This window comes from Pogona vitticeps, chromosome 3 (genome assembly GCF_051106095.1).
Source record: "Pogona vitticeps strain Pit_001003342236 chromosome 3, PviZW2.1, whole genome shotgun sequence".
Taxonomy (NCBI): domain Eukaryota; kingdom Metazoa; phylum Chordata; class Lepidosauria; order Squamata; family Agamidae; genus Pogona; species Pogona vitticeps.
The window spans coordinates 84,342,487-84,357,943 of record NC_135785.1 but is presented as its reverse complement, the minus strand read 5'-3'; the positions used below and the strand labels follow the sequence as shown (position 1 = coordinate 84,357,943).

General features: G+C 41.4%; 1 protein-coding gene across 3 annotated transcripts in view; it reads left to right on the top strand.

Annotated features, from left to right (window-relative positions):
* Window positions 1–15,457, top strand: part of KIF20B (kinesin family member 20B) — a 52,012-nt gene that overhangs the window by 12,949 nt on the left and 23,606 nt on the right. For all 3 annotated transcript variants that reach the window (XR_012085524.2, XM_020803213.3, XM_020803212.3), the window contains exons 10-19: window positions 990–1,058; window positions 1,152–1,298; window positions 2,796–2,958; window positions 5,286–5,594; window positions 7,069–7,208; window positions 8,287–8,440; window positions 9,334–9,556; window positions 11,253–11,314; window positions 11,516–11,635; window positions 12,193–12,349. Coding sequence is in view for 2 of the 3 variants with exons in the window: in XM_020803213.3 (XP_020658872.3) it covers window positions 990–1,058; window positions 1,152–1,298; window positions 2,796–2,958; window positions 5,286–5,594; window positions 7,069–7,208; window positions 8,287–8,440; window positions 9,334–9,556; window positions 11,253–11,314; window positions 11,516–11,635; window positions 12,193–12,349 (1,544 nt within the window). In the remaining variant the exon portion in view is untranslated. The remainder of the gene's footprint in view (window positions 1–989; window positions 1,059–1,151; window positions 1,299–2,795; window positions 2,959–5,285; window positions 5,595–7,068; window positions 7,209–8,286; window positions 8,441–9,333; window positions 9,557–11,252; window positions 11,315–11,515; window positions 11,636–12,192; window positions 12,350–15,457) is intronic.

Sequence of the window (15,457 nt, the reverse complement as noted above, 5' to 3'; positions counted from 1 at the left end):
CTGTGTCACCTACCAGCAAACCATGACTAAGTTTTAAAATGGTTACCATCAAAACAATTTTAAAGCATAATTAATAGAAGCTAGCTTGTTCAGAAAAACTATGGTTAACTGTAGTTTCATATCTTGATGACACTGTAATATGCGCTTAATCAAAAGTCAAAACTTATTCATTTCACAGGAGAGGGAGGAAGAACGGTTTAGTTTAGGGAAAGCTACACTCATTCACATTGCACTGAATAGTAATACAGAATGGCAGACGAGACTAGCCAGTGTGATTTTCAATGTTAAAGATACTTCTCTAGAACACAGCAGTGAAGAAATCTGTACTGTGCTAAAAATCCAGGTACTACAGAAGTATCTGTGTGGTTATACATTAGCTGCATTCACAAGTCATGCTGAGCCATAGCTACGGTTTATTGCTTAAACTAGTTTATTTTTTCCATTTTTGGTCTGTTTATCTCCTGTCCTTTTTCCAGGTGGGTAGCAGGGAAACAAACTTAGGGACAATTTTAGGTTAAGACATTCCAAGCCAGACTGTTAATCCAATAACAAACTTTGGGGTCTAATTATTGTTTGTATCTGACCAGCGAACCATAGCCTAAATCAAATTGGTGGCCTAATTAGGATTGACCCATTGAATCAGCTGCTGAATTGTGAGTTAGTTCTTATGTAAATCCCATGGATTTGTGGGTCTGTTGCTATGCCCCCTTGGATCCAAACCTATGGTTGATTTCTCAGGATAGGTTCAGACAAAACAGTACACCAGAATTCAGGAAAATACAAAATGACAAACGTGAGCTCAGTAAGTGCAAATACACCTTAAAAATGATGATTATTTAGTAGAACCAAACAAGACTTAGAAACTATTAGAAGTATGCCCAGACTGGAAGCATAAGTAGCTTAACATGATTTAAGGTAATTACAGTGGTTTTTACTAATGTTTGACGCTAACACTGCTCGAAATGACTTAATTTTGTTTTACCTTTCAGTCATAGCATATTTAATGTGAAAATGCTAAAAATCGATTCTGAAGTATCTCGAGTGATGCGGGTCAATGAGTAAGTGATCTTTCCACTAAAATATTGCATACCTCATATGGGGCAACTTGCACTTTCTATTCAATACACGTGCCCTTTTTTGTCTACCTCCAGATTATTCCTCTGTGATCTTGCTGGCTCAGAGCGTTGTACCAGAACCCACAATGAAGGAGACAGATTAAAAGAGAGCGGGAACATTAACACTTCCTTACTAATTCTAGGCAAATGCATCAATGCCCTGAAGACCAGCCAGCAATCAAAGTAGGTCTAGGTAGCATCTTTAGCTTCAAATTCAGGGAAGCTAACAATTGGTCCCTTCTATAAAGAAAATGGTATTCTAAGGAGATGGGGCAGGGACTGATCTGCATATATTTCTGGTAAAAATACAGTGGTGCCCTGCATAGCGACGTTAATCCGTTCCAGGATTAACGTTGCTAGCCGGATTCTTCGCTATGCAGGGGGGGGGGAACCGATAGGAACCCATTAAACTCTGTTTAATGCGTTCCTATTGGGGAAAAACTCACTGGTAAGCGAAGAATCCCCCATCCGGCCGCCATTTTCGCCGCCTCGGTAAGTGAGGGCAGGGCGCGAAAATGCTGCAGGCAGCCATTTCCTCCCAGCTGGGCGGTGCTGGCTTCAGAGCGGCTGTCGGGGAAGCCTCCACCGCGGTTGCGCCGAAGCCTTTTCTCCCCAGCTGGGCGGCGCTGGCTTTGGAGCGGCCGCTGGGGAAGCCTCCGCCGCGGTCGCGCCGAAGCCTTTTCCCCCCAGCTGGGCGGCGCTTGCTTTGGAACGACCGCCGGGGAAGCCTCCACCGCGGTCGCTCCAAAGCGCCTGCTGGTCAGTTGGGGGGAAATGGGGCCTATGGGGAAACATCGCAATGCGATCGCTTTTGCGATTGCAAAATCCGCATCGCTATGCGGATTCGTCGTTAAACGGGGCGCTCGTTATATGAGGCACCACTGTACTGCTTCTTTAAAATGATAACTTTGCTATTAGAGAGAGCTCTTTATGTGAAATGTTTCAAAGAGGTGGTCTTCCTTTTGTTGTTTTGCCTTTGGTAATGAACCAGAGTGTTTAGAAACTTGCCCCTTTCACCTCACAATGCCTGTGGAGTACAAATTGTAGCCAGAGCTCAGAAACATTATTTCTGGAGGGCTATAACTCCCTTTCTCTGGAAGCAAAAATGACAAGACTGAGGCTGTCATACTTTGGGCACATCATGAGAAAGCAAGACTTGCTGGAAAAGACCACAATGGTGGGAAAAATTGAAGGCAGCAGAGGGGAGGACCCAGTATGCGATGGATTGACACCATCAAGGAAGACACAGCCTTCAGCTTACAAGAGCTGGTCGGTGCTGTTGAGGACAGGACATTTTTGGAGTTTCCTCATTCATAAGGTTGCCATAAGTTGAAAGCAATTTCGCAGCGTATGATAACAAAAAGTAACTCCTGGAATTCCTCGGCCAACATTGCTGCTAGCTATTCTGGCTGGGGAATTCTGAGAGTTACCATTTATAAAAAGGAACTTTCCAACTTTTAGTCATAACAAAGGGGAAAGAGAGAGATACGTGGGTGTGCATGCACGTGTATATGTGTGAGAGAATGGTGAAGCAAAATAGACAACAAGTCTGTTTCCAGAGACTGGATTGTTCAGAGGAGGCTAGCTCCCATTTGAGCACCCACAGCAAGCACTTGCTAGTGACAGTGTCTCTGGTTCGCCAAGGGTACAGTAACTGATGCAATGCCTGTTTTTTTCTAGACTGCAGCAGCACATACCCTTTCGTGAAAGTAAGCTAACTCACTATTTTCAAGGCTTCTTCAGTGGTAAAGGGAAAGTGTGCATGATAGTTAATGTCAGCCAGAGTGCAGCTGCGTATGATGAAACACTCAACGTGCTCAAGTTTTCAGCAATTGCTCAAAAAGTAAGTGTGCTTGAATTGTTAGTAGCTAGAAGTAAATGGCTGCAGAGAAGCGACTGGATCACAAAAATGGACTTGCAAATGGCTAAAGGCTGGGTAGTTAACTCCTCAGATACCAACTAGTGGTACTGCAAGGAATTTAGTTGGGAGTCTGAAGTCTCCTTGGATGTGCAGTGTGAACCTATGTGTGTGTTTTTTGGAAGTTAATCCCATGAAGGTCCAGTAGTTGTGATGAAGAAATGAGTACTTATATAATTATAGCTTTGGGCTGGGATCCTGCTGAGCTCTGTGGAGCATAATGCTCCACTAGCATAGTAAGGTAGGATCTTATGCTTGTATGTGCAATGCTAATGCAGAAGGCTCCTGTTATAGATGCTGAATGCATCCTTGAAGGGAGGGGATCCAGAGTTGGATACTCATGTTGTGTCTGTTGCTGAGTGATTTAACTCATTAGGACTCCAGCCCTTGTTTTGGAATATTAATTATACAGTCCATGATTAGTTACCTGTTTTGGTTTAAATCATGAACTGCTTTAGATTTACTTGACTTTTATCCTTGATGTGGTGCATGTATTTGGGTAAACTGTTGTGTACTTCCTTTTATTCAGGAAATGAAGGGAGGGGAAGCTATTGCTCATAATAGGACTAAAGGAGAGAATTGGGGCAACGAAGATAAATTAGCTTGCTAGTTTGTAAGCATAGATGTGTAAAACCATCCTTGCCTGTTAGTCAAACAAATTAACTTTGTATCTAATGTAAACAACAAAGAGAACTACACCTTCCAATACGGATTAAGTTCTTAAGTAGAGACCCCACTGTATAACTTAAGTGTACTACTGCTATATGAACTGAACATTGAAGGCATGGTGTAAATACTGTATTAGAAAGAAAGAAACCTTTAAAATTAAACCAAATGTTTTTCTTATTTTAACTGTCCATACTAACTTTTTTTAAAAATACTGTCAATACACCTTACCTATAATATCAGTAATAATAATAATATTGATAATAATTTGGATGATACTAGCATTAATAAATTGTTCTATTTTGAGGAACATTGAACTCTGCTGCCTTTCCATGTGATTTTCCCCATTTTAGTTACAGAAAGAATGAATATATATTCATTCATTCGTATGTATGTATGTATGTATGTATGTATGTCTGTATGTATGTATGTATGTATGTATGTATGTATGTTCCTTCCATCAATTTATATACTGCCTATTTGGCCAAGGGCCACTGTGGGTGATTCACGACATAAATAACAATACACAAATTAAATCATAAAATACAATGCAGCTATATGAAATTACTATAATAAAGTCAAATCAGACAATTTAAAATCTAAAAATGCCTAGTTGTTGTTTATGATTTCCGAAGAAGAGGAAAAACTGCTAGTGGCATGGCTCATGGCATCCTTGATATTGAGAAACCTTCCAAATTACTTTTGGTAGAAAAGTCTTAAGAGCAACTAAAATAGTTGTAGTAAGTGTGGGATTTAAGAGAAAACGTATGTAGAACATTGTAGAGAATACTTAATTAAAAAAACATCAAGTTTAGTTACATTTGGCACTACTGTACATCTGGCATTGCATACAAGCAAGCAAACACTGGAATTATATTGCTGCTTATGCTTTAAGCTTAAACAGTGAAATGTTGCTGTAAAGGATGTATGAGCTGTTTCATCATGTTGATTTAAAGAACTAGGTAAATATGTTCCATTTCAGAAATTAAAAGAAGGTTGTCACTTTTTGTGTTGCAGATTTATTAATATTGCCTAACAGTGTAGTGTGTATTTTCCATTAACAGAATTCCCATAGATTATATTCTTTCTTTTTAAAACCATGTAATTATGGTAGAAAAACAGCCCAGTTTCATAATACAGTATTGTGAGATAACTAGTATCTTAAACAGAATAAGCTCATTTGCAGCTATAAGATGCTGTTAGAGATTTTACAGGCATTATGCAGTTTTAAAATGGAACAGTAACACAACAAAATGACAAAGACTTAAATCTCAATACAAAAGCAACACAATGCAAATGCAACATCAAATCCATTATGATGAAAATACAGTATAAAATGTGGAGCTAAAACCCAAGAAATAAAGTGGGAATTAAACTCTCCAATACAAAAATAAATTATGTGACAAAGAAGTTAGGGAGCATGGTGATGAGCTGTGCTAGAAGGAAGTATGGATATTACAAAACATTTCTACATATATGTGGCGGGAACCTTTCTGTGAGAGTTTTTAGCAGGCTGGTCTGAAAGCAGCTAAAGTGGCTATGATAACTGTAGAATTTAGTATGTTTGTGACTTCTGTATTAAACAGGTCCTGGTCCTGGATTCTTCCAAATCTCTCCAAGGAGAGACATTGGATGAGATATCTGTGAAAGCAGAATCGGAAATGAGGGTAGAAGATTTGCCCATTAAAAGAGCGACTATACTTTGGGAGAGGACCTTGGAAGACGTAATGGAAGATGAAGAAGAGCTACTAAAAGAGGGTGTCAATGGAGATGAGGGCAACGGCAGCATGGAAAACTTCTGCATGAAGGAAGGTGAGGGTGATATTGCTGAGGGGACGACAAGCCAGGTGGAAGAAGAAGAGAGCGACATCCTCATTGGAAAAGATGAGTATCAGGTATGTCTTGTGTTAGCGGGGAAGTGGATGTTCTAGAACAGGGATCTGTGGCCTGGTGCTGGTCCGTGGACACAGATCTCCGCCCTCCCCGCACGCCCACATGGTGGGCATGTCGTGCTTGCAGAGGGATGTGTCACGCTCATGAGCAGGGGTGCCCCTGCACCTCCCAACCGGTCCACGGTCCCAAAAAGGTTGGGGACCGCTGTTCTAGTATACAGTAGCAAATGGCCAAAGATTTGAAGTATCATTTGTGATCTACTTTGGTGTGATAAATCATACCTTTATTTATTTATTTTATTTATTTATTTTTGGACTTATATACCGCCCCATAGCGCTACAAGCATAATGAAAGAATGTGAGCAGGCATAAAATTGAAGCATATTACCACCCTGAACATAATCTGTCCAAGAAGGACTAAAAGGAATTCCCTCTTACTCCCTGGAGAGCTGCTCCTGCCAGTCAGAGTTGGCAGTACTAGGTTAGATGGACCAAAGGTCTGACTTAGTAGACAATCTAGTGTGCAGCAATGGCGAACCTATGGCACGTGTGCCACAGCTGGCACGCAGAGCCATAAGTCGTTGGATCACTACTCTGGCAGCCAAACCTGAGGAAGTGGCTGCAGATGCAGTGCTAGTGCCACGACAGGCAGCGGGCCAGGATCTGGAGCAGCTGGAGGTGGCAGACTGGCTGAGCTATAGGCAGTGGTGGGGTTGGGCACGACTGGAGATGATTCCGGAGTGGGGTCTGGAGGCACCTCCATGCCCGGGATTCCCCCTTCCGCTGCCACCGCCCGCTGTTTTAGGAACTCATTTGAGAAGGAAGGCCCAGGTATAATCTCCAGTGGGAGAAGACTCCATAGCTTGGGCAGAACAAAAACAGTCTTCCCTTCTCAACTGTATTTCTGTTGGTGAAAATACAAGGAGGTGAAGGATAGCATAACTGGCTGCCATCCTTATAGGCTTGAAGGTGGCAACAGTATGTCATGAGGAACAGTGAATAGTTCAGGGGATGAGAACCAGTGCAGTGTGATATAGGATGCACATGCAGGCCCCTTCTTCAGATGTCTAGTGATGACAATGGTGATGGCAGAGGGCCAGGATGTGAAGATGCAAATGTTTTGCATTTAGTCTATGTGTGAATGGAACAACTAATGTGGGGTGGACTCAGGGAGCTAAGAAACTGTAGGTTGACCTGAGTTCCTTTAGAGAAAGAGTCAAAGTTCGAAGGGGAGATGCCAGTGTGCAAAAATTGGTCTGTCCCCTGAATATATTATACACATACTGATAGTTGTACCTGATGCTTCCTTAATACTGCCAGTGCCTTGGCCTGCCTAGTCTTCATAGAACCCTGGGAAGCTGTTGCTTTTGAACAGCATGTGTACAAAATAGTTTGCAAACTTGTTGAACATGCTACAGCAACAAATGCCTAATAATGTTTTCCATGTACTGATTCTCCTCCCATTGTCTGTGCTCAGAGGTTGCTCGACATCATAGAAGATCTGAAGAACAAGCTGATTGATGAAAGGAAAGATAAGCTACGCATGGAGTTAAAAATCCGTGAAGAGGTTGCACAGGAATTTGCTCGATATTGTACTGAAAAAGAGAATGACTGCAAGTAAGTTCATTGTAACTCTGTTTATGAAATGATGTGGAATATGTCTGATTGTACAACAGTAGCATGCATCTACAAAAGCCAAAATTATACTCAGCGGAGAAGGGCAGGTTGGATGTGCGTACCAAAAATGGGCAATCGGTGGGCCTTAGATGCTTTGGTGTGAAGAGGTTTCTTTGCAGCCCAGCTGACAGGCCATGTGCTAGGAAACCATCTGGGAATGCTAATCTGCTTGTAAATGAGGTATATGGGGAACATGCTCTTTGTTTCAAAGGAAAGTCTCCTGATAAACTGGAGGTCTCTCTTTCCTGTCATTAACAGTGCAGACTTGGTAATCCATTTGGGCTCTAGCCTCCCCCTGCTTTTGATTCCATCCCCTTATTAGAGCAGGCAAAAACTTGACATTTAAACCATCTTTTATGAGAATGTTGAAATGAAGGGCTGCCTCCATACACACTAGGAATCTCCAGGACCACATGTCTCCAAACAGCTCGTTCATAGTGAATGGGTTCTGAATATGTAAATCTGAAAGCCTTTATTTATTCAAAATATTTTTACCCCACTTTTCCCTATTAAAAAAAATCCAAGGTGGCTTGCATCATTAAAAGACAATATTAAAGCTAACAACAGTGAGTATGCAAATACAAATACCATACTAAAAAACAAAAGCAACACCTACACATTTAAAGTAGTAAGGTAAAATGATCCTTTAAAAAACCCAGGCCACCAGTCACTCAGGGAAAGCTTACCTGAAGATAAAGGTCTTTGCTTGCTTGCAGGAGGACAGTAAAGTTCAGACCAGCTAGACCTTCCTGTGGGAGAGAGTTTCAAAGCCTGGGAGCAACAACAGAGAAGGCCCTTATCCATGCCCCCACCAAATACACACAGAAGAGAGAGTTGTTGCAAGTCATTTGAAGCTTCTCTTAGTTATTTTAAAGAAATCATAGAAAATGCAAATTCCTCATGTCATCAAAAACTTGCCAGCTGAGACTTTAAGAATACAAATAGGACAACTGTAAAGGCTTTTTTCCCCCAGAAAAATTCTAGACTTAGTTTCTTTTCCTTCTGTTGGTATGCTTAGAGCCTTTTTGAGCCATAATCAAGAAATAATGGAAGAGAACTGTGAGGAGCGCATGCAGATTTACAAGGATCTGATGAACTCTATGCTACTGATAAATGGCAAAGACAGTGCAAAAGAGCTAAAGACACACTCTGATAAGCAGGAGAAAGCACAGGTAGGTTTTATCCTGTCTTTAATCTCTCTAGGCTGTAATGCCTATCAACCTTAACCAAGATATCTGTCATTGAGGGATGATGGAAAGTTGCAGTCCAGCGACATATGGATGACCCAAAGGGTTCAGCGTGCTCAACTTAATGGGCTTTGAACATTAAATGGTGCCCAGAGTAAGGTATCACTACACCAGTGAGGCAGTGCTGTTTTCCACCTGAACGGTACCTGTGATGCTTACAGAATAAGAATTCTGAAGTCTTTCCAAGAGCCCTGTTTGGTTGAAAATACAGACCTCTCAGTAGCAGGTAATGTGTTTTCTTGACTGAGGGTGAGAATTGTGCAGCACACAGGGTGTTCCCCCCCCCCCAGCTTAAAAATGGCCAGCCACTTTGCATAGGCAACACAGATGGCCACTAAAGACTTATTCTTTCCAGTCCCCAAGCCTGTTTGGGGTTGAAAATGTGGGCCCCAAAATTGGAAATAAATACCCAGTTTTGGAAAAAAGAAAAAGGGAAGGTGTGTCCTACAAAGATCTGGAAGGGAGTGAGAGTCCATAAACAGTGGGAAAATGGGGAAGGTGCAACCAACTTTGACTGCTGCCCACACCTGGTTTAACCATTAAATACCTGGAGCTTTACGGGATCATGACTGCAAGCCAAGTTCAGCCTTTTAATTTCTGCTCTATCCTCCATCATGGCAAGCTAACAGGGATACAGGAGTGGAGTCAACCAGCCTAGCAGACTTCACATTGAACTTTTTCATTCTTCTCTGCTCCTTCCCCTGCACAGAGCAGTGTTCTGACATGATACTGCCTTCTGGTAGATGAGGCTTTGCCTACAGATCTGCATGAACACCTTTTCCTTTCTGCCTTTTTTATTTTATGTGTCTTCCAACAAGGGAGGTGAATCCGGAGAACAGTCAGATGGCATGGATCTTTCTTGCATGGTAGAGTCGTTGCAACACAACATCACTGATATTAAACAGCAAGCAGAAATGGCATATGGGGCGATCGTTGCCTTGGAAGAACCCCAGATAACTATTGAGCGGCTTGAAAAACAATTGCATGAAGTTAGAGCCGAGTTATCCCAGGCTCAAGAGGAGCTGCTGTGCAAGAATACAGGTGGACATGTTGAGGGGGAAAATATGTTTGGTGGTGTCTAAAAAATTTACAATCAGCCACATTTGCCAGAGCGGGAGGAGGTGGGGCTTTGAATTGGGCAATATTAGAAGATGGCAGGTGATGGGAGCAGCAGGAAAGCATGGCAGGACCTAGAAGACAAGTGTGTGGTGTCGGCAGGGATGCACATGTGACCCACAAGCCAAGATTTCCCTTTTCATACTGTAACTGCCTGTAGGATTCTGGAAGAGGGCATACTTTTGATTAGAATCTTGCATAGGAACTCTTCCTGGTGATAGGATGTGAGGATACAGGTCAGTGTCTTGTAGGTCTGTCTTGAGTGTGGTTTTGTTTGTTTGTTTTAATAATACAGGCTTCTTTCTATCAGATAAAGAAAATACATTTTCCGTGGACCGAGATACAACTAGCTTTGCAGATATTAGCCTCTTCTCCACTGGAAATGACATACATGATAGAATCCTCTTGGTTAATTAATACAGTGGTGCCTCGCATTACGATGTTAATTCGTTCCAGCAAAATCGCTGTAGAACAAAAAGATCGTAAAGCAAAATTTAAAAGCCCGTAGAAACACATTAAAACCTGTGTAATGCGTTCCTATGGGCTTGAAACTCACTGTCCAGCGAAGATCCTCCATAGCGCGGCCATTTTCGCAGCCCGTGCAGCGAGGAATCCGTCCCAGAAAACACCGGGGGGCCATTTTGAAACCACCAATCAGCTGTTTAAAAATCGTCGTTTTGCGAGAATCGGTTCCCGAAGCAGGGAACCAATCATCGCAAAGCGAAAAACCCCATTCAGACCATCGTTTTGCGATTGCAAAAAGATTGCCGTAATGCAGTTTCGTCGTTAAACAGGGTGCCTGTCTTGTGAGGCACCACTGTACCAATATAAGTGCAGGGGCATAAATCACAGTGTCATATTGCTGCTAGTTATTGTTGCTCCTTGTATCTATCGTTTTCTCCCAGCTTCAGTGACTAGCCCACAGAGGGAGATATAAGCTACAACTCATTAACCGGCAGCAAATTCACCACTGCAGGTTATGCCATTGCACTTATGTTGATGTTAATTAACTGACAGCATTCTGGCCAATGACTATGTTGGAGGTGTCACAAGGCATAAGAAGCCAAGGGACATGGCTTATGAACAGCTACTGTGCTGGTACAGCCCTGCTCAGCTGCCTTTGCTTGCATGGGACTTCATTTTTCAGTTGATTTATTGTGTCATTGGAGAGTGGGCAGTTTTTCTCCTGTGGTACATGTTCCTTCCCAACAAATGACAGGGACATTTTGAGGTTCTGTTCTCTGACTTCTTTCCCTGGTGTGTTTGGATGGTGTAAACCTGAGAAGGGGAGCTGCTTGCTTTCACACGACATGATAAACAAAGCATGGAGTTTTACTTCAAGATCTCACTAGACACTTTTGCTGGATATGAGAGCAACCTGGCAACGTGCACAAGATTACTGCTCATTTGTGGTGTGCCAGAGTTCCCTGAAATTGCTCGCTTGTCATGTCATATGAATGCAGGCACCATCTGCTTTTTTTTTTTAGAGGAAAATGTGCTATTGTGGCATTGCAGTTTTAAACAAAGAGTAAAAAGAGAGGGAATATGTGGAATTCATTGTTAAACGAATCTGAGCAATTATTTCCATGGCATATGAGTAATATTGAAACTTGTGTTACAGTGGTGACGGTGCAAGAGAATAAACTGAATGAATCTACTCAGGTTCTTCAAGATGCCACTGAGGTAGATGGGTTTTTGATATCTCTACTGCCCTGTACTTTGCTTGTGTCAGGTTTGGACAATCTTTCCATGGTTTATAAAGCAAGGAAAGATCACTCAAACCCAACCTGTATTTTCCTTTTCATAGTCTGAGTTTAGAAATTGTCACATTTCTTGTATATTATCATGCCTAATCGTAACTTCCTGTCACCGTTGTTGTTGAAGAAAATGGCTCTACAGAACAAACGCATACAGGAGTTAAGTCAAGCTGTGGAGGAAAAGGATAGTGAAATTAGTAGGCTGCTCATTCTGCTAAATCGCTTGGAAGCTGTCACAAAAGACTCTGTAAGTGTTCAGTTGTTCACTTCTTAATCTCAAAAGTAGCAGTTATACATTAACATAATACAATGCCCAACTAATGTCCTGTCATAGGAAGTTGGAAAACTTTGCATTATATCTCCTTTTATTTGTGTTTACATTACGGGAAAGGAACCTGGAGAGGTATGTAGCATTCTTATTTGCAATCAGTCAAACTAGTGATAAAAGAACTGAAATGTTAGTGGCATCTGAGGAAAACAGTTACTGAATTACTTGCAGAGATGCAGAACATAAACATCCCCACACTCAGATTTTCTTGGCCAAGAGAGTTGTTGGCAGCTGTCATAAAGAGAAAAGAACTGAGTCAAATAAATGAGATTACTAAAGCAAGTAATCTCTGTGAAATGAAAACAGTGTCACGGTGTGGCGGGGGAAGTGCATAATTTCAACAATATTTTTTAAAAGTTAATTTCAATTTAGCTTTATCCTTGCACTGGCAGAAGATTTAAAGCAGAAATTATAGTCGATGTAAAATTTTAATACCTTTGCTTTCCATAGAATTATCTTCCTTTACTTTTTTATAGGAGAACACAATTGCCGCTATTAAGCATGAAAAGGAACAGGAAGATCTGAACAAAACAGGCTGTGCCCATTTTAGTGAGTCCATGGAGAAATATGTGGGTAATAGACGAAAACGATGTGTAGAAAATGAGGAGGAAGAGGGACCACCTGCAAAGCAAGGTATCGTTTCCTGTTCCACTGATGCAGAAAGACCCCAGAAGTCAAAATTCACATGTATTTCAAAATGAAAAGCTGCACTTAAATTCATAGTTGAGAAGAAAGATGGCCAGTCTACCTCTTGTATAAACTATTTATTGTTTTTTTCTTACAAAAGTCCCAAATAAATTTTTTTAAATATAAAAATGTTTTCTTTCCTGTTTGCATGTGATATTTGTGTTTGTCATTGAATAGATGCAAACTGACTTCTGTTTAGTAAGCCTGGCTGGGCCTAGTCATGTGTGTATTATGTTTACATACATATAAGCAATTTTCCTACACTTTCTACTGACAGGCTTGCCTAAGATATCCTGTCTACATAAGTCCAGCACAGATGTTGTGTTTGCTTAAATACAGCTAAGAGCACATGTGGGAGTACACAGGACTCCCCTTTTTCCATTCAAATTCATACTTTTCTTGCTCTTCCCTTTCTTCCTTGTTACTGATGATGTAACATTGCATCTGTACTGATGTTAAGCTAACTATAGCCAGCAATTATTGAAATCTGGGTTTAAAATGATTACATTGCTAAATAACCCTAGAAGTTCATTACAACAAATTGTATTAGCTAGAATCCTAATAGTGTCCATGTAACATTTGCATAATTTGTCGCAGCTAATTGGTGATGTGTTGGAGTCCACCTTGGTCGTATGCCTAGTCATTCAGTCAACTGTGTAATGAAGATGTGGTCTGGCACCTTAGCCTTTAGCTCTGGCAAGTTACATAAACCTTACCGGAATGCCAGTAGGACTCTGTAAAATAGAGGCAAAGAGGAATGATCAGGAAATGGCACTTCAATCTAGGGCACAGAGATTAAGATATCCTAGAAAGGATAATGTTGGGCCCATGAAGGATAGGGTAGTAATTGAAATGAAATGAAATTGTATTGAAAACAATGATAACAAACCTTTCTATCCTGTATTTACACATTTATAAAAATCTCCACATTGGTACACGCTGGGCAAAAATCTTGTTGCACAACTATCCGGACACAACTCAGTGTTGTGCCCGTGGTTAGAAAAGGGGGTATTCGTATACGAATATCCCCCCACAGGTGGAAATTACAATGGTCCGGCCCCACGGACTGTCCACTCACCATTCTGCTGCTGATGCAAGCTCGATGGAGCCTTACTATCACGGCGTTGTCCGTAATAGATTAGCCACTCCTGGCAGGAGGCGGGATGACAAGCCTCTCGCTCAGGTCACAGAGTGGCTAATCCACTGCGGAGAACAGCACGATAGGAAGGCTCTGTTGAGCTTGGACCCTCGTTATTTCCACCTGGGGGGGATATTCGTATACAAGTACCCCCATCTCTACCCATGGTAGTTATAATAGTACTGAGGTAGAAAATGCTATCAATGAAGCACTTCTGGAATATTGTATGATTGTTCCTGCCAGGGATACATAATCAATCACACAATTCCATTCTGCTGTGCATAATGCCCAGCACATTTTTTTTGGCATAAGCTTTAATTACACATGTGTGAACAGGATTTTGCCAATTAAATTAATAAAGAGCACAAGCTACCAAGTTACAACAGGCTCTTTATTTTCCATTTAAAAATCCTGTCCAGCTAGGCTTCAACAGTTTCTTCAACCCAGTTTCTTCAACAGGAAAATAATTTGGTTCTTTTCCCCAAAGGCTGTTCTTTACCTTTAAAAAGGAGGCTATTCTATTATCTGGAATTTATTTCATCAATTAAACATTCCACCAATAAACATATTGTTCTCTCTGTTTAGATCAGATATCTCTGTGATTTCCCAGTGTATAGGGGAAAGCATGTTCATATGCTATAGTATTCACAGTAATCAATATTCTGTGCTCAGATAGAAACACATATTACTAGATGTTGCTGAAGATGCAATGTAAATACATTTATTAGGACATAAGCGCCACTGAATAGTGGGGCTTACTTTTGAGTAAATATAGGTGTGGCTATGAAACTACAGGTAATCTTACAGATTTATACTTTTTGCAACTAATTTTTGCAAGTCACTTGTACAACCCACTGCATATTGTTCTGTACCTGCTTCATGTCTCCACCTGTGCCTTTTTCGTCCAGTTTTTTTTTTTTTTTGCCCTATTATAAATCAGATCCAACTTGATGGCATATAACATCTACCGTATTTGCCGGTGTATAAGGCGACTGGGCATATAAGACGACCCCCCCCCCCAAAAAAACATTCCCACTCAGAATGTAGAGTTTGTTATATACTTGCTGTATAAGACTACCCCCTCTTCCGCATGTGTGATTTTGCTTTGGCTGCTTCATGGGAAGAGTTCCTTTTGCCCCTTTTGGTTCCTTTTCGGAGAGAGCCAGGGTTTACTGGAAGAAGGAACAGCAGAGAGGCGGCAGCCATTTTGGAGAGGCGGCAGCCATGTGGTTGCATCTCAGAATTGCTGCCGCCTCTCTGCTGTTCCCGACAGTCAGCTGTTCGGCGCTAGAGTCAGGGTGTTCCCAGGCTAGGAGCGGGGCGCTACTCGGTCTTACTACCAGGTAAGTGACTTCGCTGGGAGAGAGGGAGGGTTTGCTGGACATGCACCCGGTGTACAAGACAAACTCCCCCCTTGGAGGCATGTTTTTCAGGGCCAAAAAGTTGTCTTGTACACCGGTAAATACGGTATATTCCCAATCGCCTCTGAAGCACATGCTCTCTTGCACTAGTCTAGATTTAGGCAAGCAGTTCTGGATTTGGTTGGTGCATAGCCAACTAGAGGAACAAAAATGTTCCACTTAGAAGATTGCTCCTTGCTTTTAATAATCAAGATTGGAAGTCAGGTATTCAAAGAAGTGTGAAGGGTTCAGTTTTGGAATTATAGTGTTTACTTCCTGTTTGGTTTCCCAAGCTTTATATCTGTTACGGTTTAGCCAGAATCCTGTTGGGGGGAAATGATGTGCATAATAGTAGCCATACAGGTAGTTTCCATCTTTGTTAGGCTCTCCGTCATATGACAGAACTTTTCAACCAATGAGCAACTGGTTTTCTAAAAAAAAATTAACTTTTTTAAATTTCATTTTTAAAAAAATATTAACCTAATTTTCTCCTTTAAAAGGACCCAGGGCAGTTTA